Here is a 3,578-nt window from a genome sequence, read left to right on the forward strand (position 1 = left end):
GAGTTATTCCGGCTCTGAGCGAGATCCACGTTTAGAAACGATAACTCAGAATAGTGGATCGACGCCGGATGATTCATCGAATTGCGAAGAAGAGAGTGAGACGCGCGACAAAACGTCAGAGGGTGTCTCGACTGTGGATGCACCTACAGAGAGAAGTTCTATGGAAAATGAATTACAGCTTGGAGAAGAGAGAGACTCGTCGACTGTTGTCGAGACCGCTAGCACGGATATTAATCGTTATCTTGACGATACGTTAACTTCTGATACAGTTGTATCGACTCTTGACAACAGTCCGGAATGGAAAAAGCCAGAAGTACCAAAAACCCTTGACATAGTTCCTATAACACTAGTTGCAACAAACGTGGAGAACGGAAAAGTTGATGAGTGGTCCGGAGAGTCGCAGGAAAATTGGAATCAGGCTAGCGACGTAGACACGATTACGACAACACCTAAACTCGTTAGACAAGGCTCATATGTTCTAGAGACCCCCAGTCCTTTGTTGCTCGCTCATTTGCGAGATGAAAGTACGTTCGTCTTTGAAGATTACACTCCGTCATCTCGACAGAGTAATCAAGTGTCTAGGCGCAAAGAGTGGAATATTAACGAGGCTAAAAGCGAGTGGGAATTGCGTAAAACTAGGAATTCGATCGTCGTGATGGATACGAGGGACGGATTGAGTTGCTATAGAAACGGGCGAGTACGAAGAAACAGCGCTTCCGGTGCAATTCAAGGTAGAACGAGTGGAAGCAAAGTTATGGAGGGGAGGACAACAGGAGGCAGATATTTCAGCGGTGCTCGAGAGATTGCAAGATCTGCTGATTGTATACAATCAATGCTGTACCGAGAAAGTTTGATAAAAAATACAAAATCGTCGACGATCGCGATGACCAACGGGCATTCGGGTAAAGATAAAGAATCCAGTTGCAGGGTGAACACCGCAACGAGCTGGAAAATAACGAGAAGCGTTTCAGTTCCGAGTTGTGGCAATAAAATAGGAGGATCCCTCGGTAATCTCAGAAACGGTTCTCCTACCGTTAAGCGTACGAGCAAGCGGTCAACCACATCGACACCGCAGAAACAAATGAGCCTGTCTCGGTCGTTTGACAAAAGCTTGAACAACAGCAACCCTACGAGTTTTGGAACAAAAAGTAGTAGTCAAACCTTGCGAGGTTCCACTCAGAAACTTTTGTCCACCGTCACTTCGGAGAAGCTCATAGACGTATTCAAAGAGATCCAAAATACTCACGAGCGTCAAATGAGCCAACTCGTGGCTCGCCAGCAGCAAGAGCAACGAAATATGCAAAAGGAGTTTGAAAAACAACAAATTTTACTACTCGCACAAATCGAACAAACTTTTCCAGGCATACGCCTGTCTGGATTGGCCGATAAAATAACGGGCCATTCGACAAACGTCAATTCGAGCGAAAAATCAGATACACCGCCACCGCCGAAACGATCGGATCCCAAAGACGTTAAATGCCCGTTGGACGGTATTTATCCGACTGAGAATGAGATTCGATCGAACGATGGAAAGTTGCCGCTGAGTCCTGCAATCAACGGCAATTATCACCTTCAGTGTTCGCAATCGATTAACGGGCAACGAAAAAATTATGCCGTCAGTCGACAGCTGTTTCCACTCGAGAGCAAAACAAGCCATGTACCCGTACTTGATAAACGAACCACGTACGAGGACAAACATGTGAGTAGACGAGAAAATACAATAATCAGGGCAACCTTATTCCGTGCGTGTAGTACGCTTTGTACGTTTAACAAATGAATCAATTATTTTTCCAGATTAAAGCCGCTACCATCATAAACGCTTATGCCCGTGGCTATTTGGTACGAAGAATAATGCAAACGGAGAGAGTATTAGCCCTTAAATCGACTTACGGAGAGGCTCTACGATGTATGCTCAGATTACACGTCGACGCGCCTCTCGCCCTTCCGGAATTGAATTTCCATCAACGACTACAGTTGCAAGTGAGTCAATATTAGTTGACCTGAAAATAATTTCTGTATACACATTTTATGTGTCATTCATTCGTGCTAAATGTTTTTTTCAGTGCGACGCTGCTTCGATCAATATCGTCGAGCTATTCGCCCAGGAGCCTGCAAAAAGAATGGAAATAATTGAACAAGATCGTCAAATAAAAAAAGCTCGTCAGGAACGACCGAATTCTGCGAGATCGTGTTACTCGTTCGCGACTCAACGTACACTCGCAAGAAAAAAGCTCAAAGAGTATGACTCGGAATAGCTATGATGTTCAGCTTGCATGAAATTAACTTGTTTTCGTATTAACACGACAATAAAGCATGCTTATCAAGTTTTTTCACTAATTCCTCCGTCAGATAAAATTACTCGTATGAAATTATTATTAAAAAGGAATATTTACAATTAATTTCATTAAAATAACCAACATGATTCGATCGAAAAAGCAACGTGCATGGGATGTTCGAGTGTAAATATTATTATTCAATATCCCCGATTGATTGCAGAATGGGTGACTTTGAGAAAGCAATAGGTAATCGATCTACCACGGTGCGAAGCAGATGTCAGACATGGACGTTCAATAGTCGGGACAAACGTTCACCGAGTCTCATAAGTACAATCCGCATTTTTTAAATTTCTATAGCACACTCAATCTGCTTGTAAAAATGATGTTATCGAGCCCTCATAAAAATGTCTCATTTCTTTCACAGATCAGGGTATCAAAAGGAGCACGAGCGCTGGCGCTGTTCGCAAACCTTGGCGCTGAACTTCGGTATTTGTCAAAACTAAACCCAAAAAAGTGCCTTCATGTTAATGTAGAATAATGACGGTTCTAAGTCAACGGTCTTTTGTACAAATTTTAATATCCCAGAAGTTGGGAGAGGAAAGGAGAGGAAGGGGTGCGCTCCCCTATTAGTGCCTCATCATCACAATGTTACTTTCATTTTATATTTTGCTACTTACTCTTTTTTTTGCGCTAATGTCTTTATTTTTATATATGCCACATGATATTATATTTCTCTGTGATAACACGACGAGCACTGTACAAATTTCGCTACCGTTCCATCCACGCTGTACTCCCTCTCATATATTTTCTTAATTTTTAAGTCAATGTACAGTGATTAATTAAGTTATTTTAAAAAAATCGGCTGATTAACAAAGGCCACTAAAAATGTTCAATGCGAAATCAAATAAAAAACTTATACAAACGTCTAAAGTATTGTTCGCATCGTTCATAGGCTCGTGTGTTCTCCAAAGGGGCTATGAAAAAAATATTCAATATTTTATAACTCGAATGCTCAACCCCGATAGCCAAACGTGGCGTTGAAAAGAGCCGAACGCCAAGATGGCGCTAGAGTAGCGTCATATTTTGCAATTCTGTGGCGTTAGAAACGCGATGGTTGCCGGACCATATGTCTGCGTTCTTTGCGTTACAACGTGGCGTTAGCGCTTGGCGCATTAATTGCATAAAGATGGCGTTACTCAGAGCGGTCGTTTGAACAGCATTCTAGCGTTAGGTCGTGGCGCAAATCTGGCGTTAGTTTTGACCAGCATTCTAGCGTTAGTTTGTGGCGTAAATCTGACGTTA

The 3,578-nt window shown here is 42.5% G+C and overlaps 1 protein-coding gene across 1 annotated transcript; it reads left to right on the forward strand.

Moving 5' to 3' along the window:
• Window positions 1-6: 6 nt before the first annotated feature.
• Cp110 (Centriolar coiled coil protein 110kDa) lies at window positions 7-3,202 on the forward strand. Its single transcript, XM_043432929.1, has 5 exons — window positions 7-1,699; window positions 1,795-1,980; window positions 2,064-2,239; window positions 2,497-2,603; window positions 2,701-3,202. Exons 1-5 carry the CDS (start codon window positions 161-163, stop codon window positions 2,754-2,756), a joined length of 2,064 nt encoding a protein of 687 aa, XP_043288864.1. The 5' UTR covers window positions 7-160; the 3' UTR covers window positions 2,757-3,202.
• The last annotated feature ends 376 nt before the right edge of the window (window positions 3,203-3,578 follow it).

This window comes from Venturia canescens, unplaced genomic scaffold (assembly GCF_019457755.1).
Source record: "Venturia canescens isolate UGA unplaced genomic scaffold, ASM1945775v1 PGA_scaffold_74__1_contigs__length_24999, whole genome shotgun sequence".
NCBI lineage: Eukaryota > Metazoa > Arthropoda > Insecta > Hymenoptera > Ichneumonidae > Venturia > Venturia canescens.

Coding starts and splice junctions, on each gene's coding strand:
- Cp110 (XM_043432929.1), top strand. CDS start 161: ATGGAAAATGAATTACAGCTTGGAGAAGAGAGAGACTCGTCGACTGTT. Junction 1,981..2,063: donor ATCAACGACTACAGTTGCAA/GTGAGTCAATAT, acceptor TGTTTTTTTCAG/TGCGACGCTGCTTCGATCAA. Junction 2,604..2,700: donor ACGTTCACCGAGTCTCATAA/GTACAATCCGCA, acceptor TTTCTTTCACAG/ATCAGGGTATCAAAAGGAGC.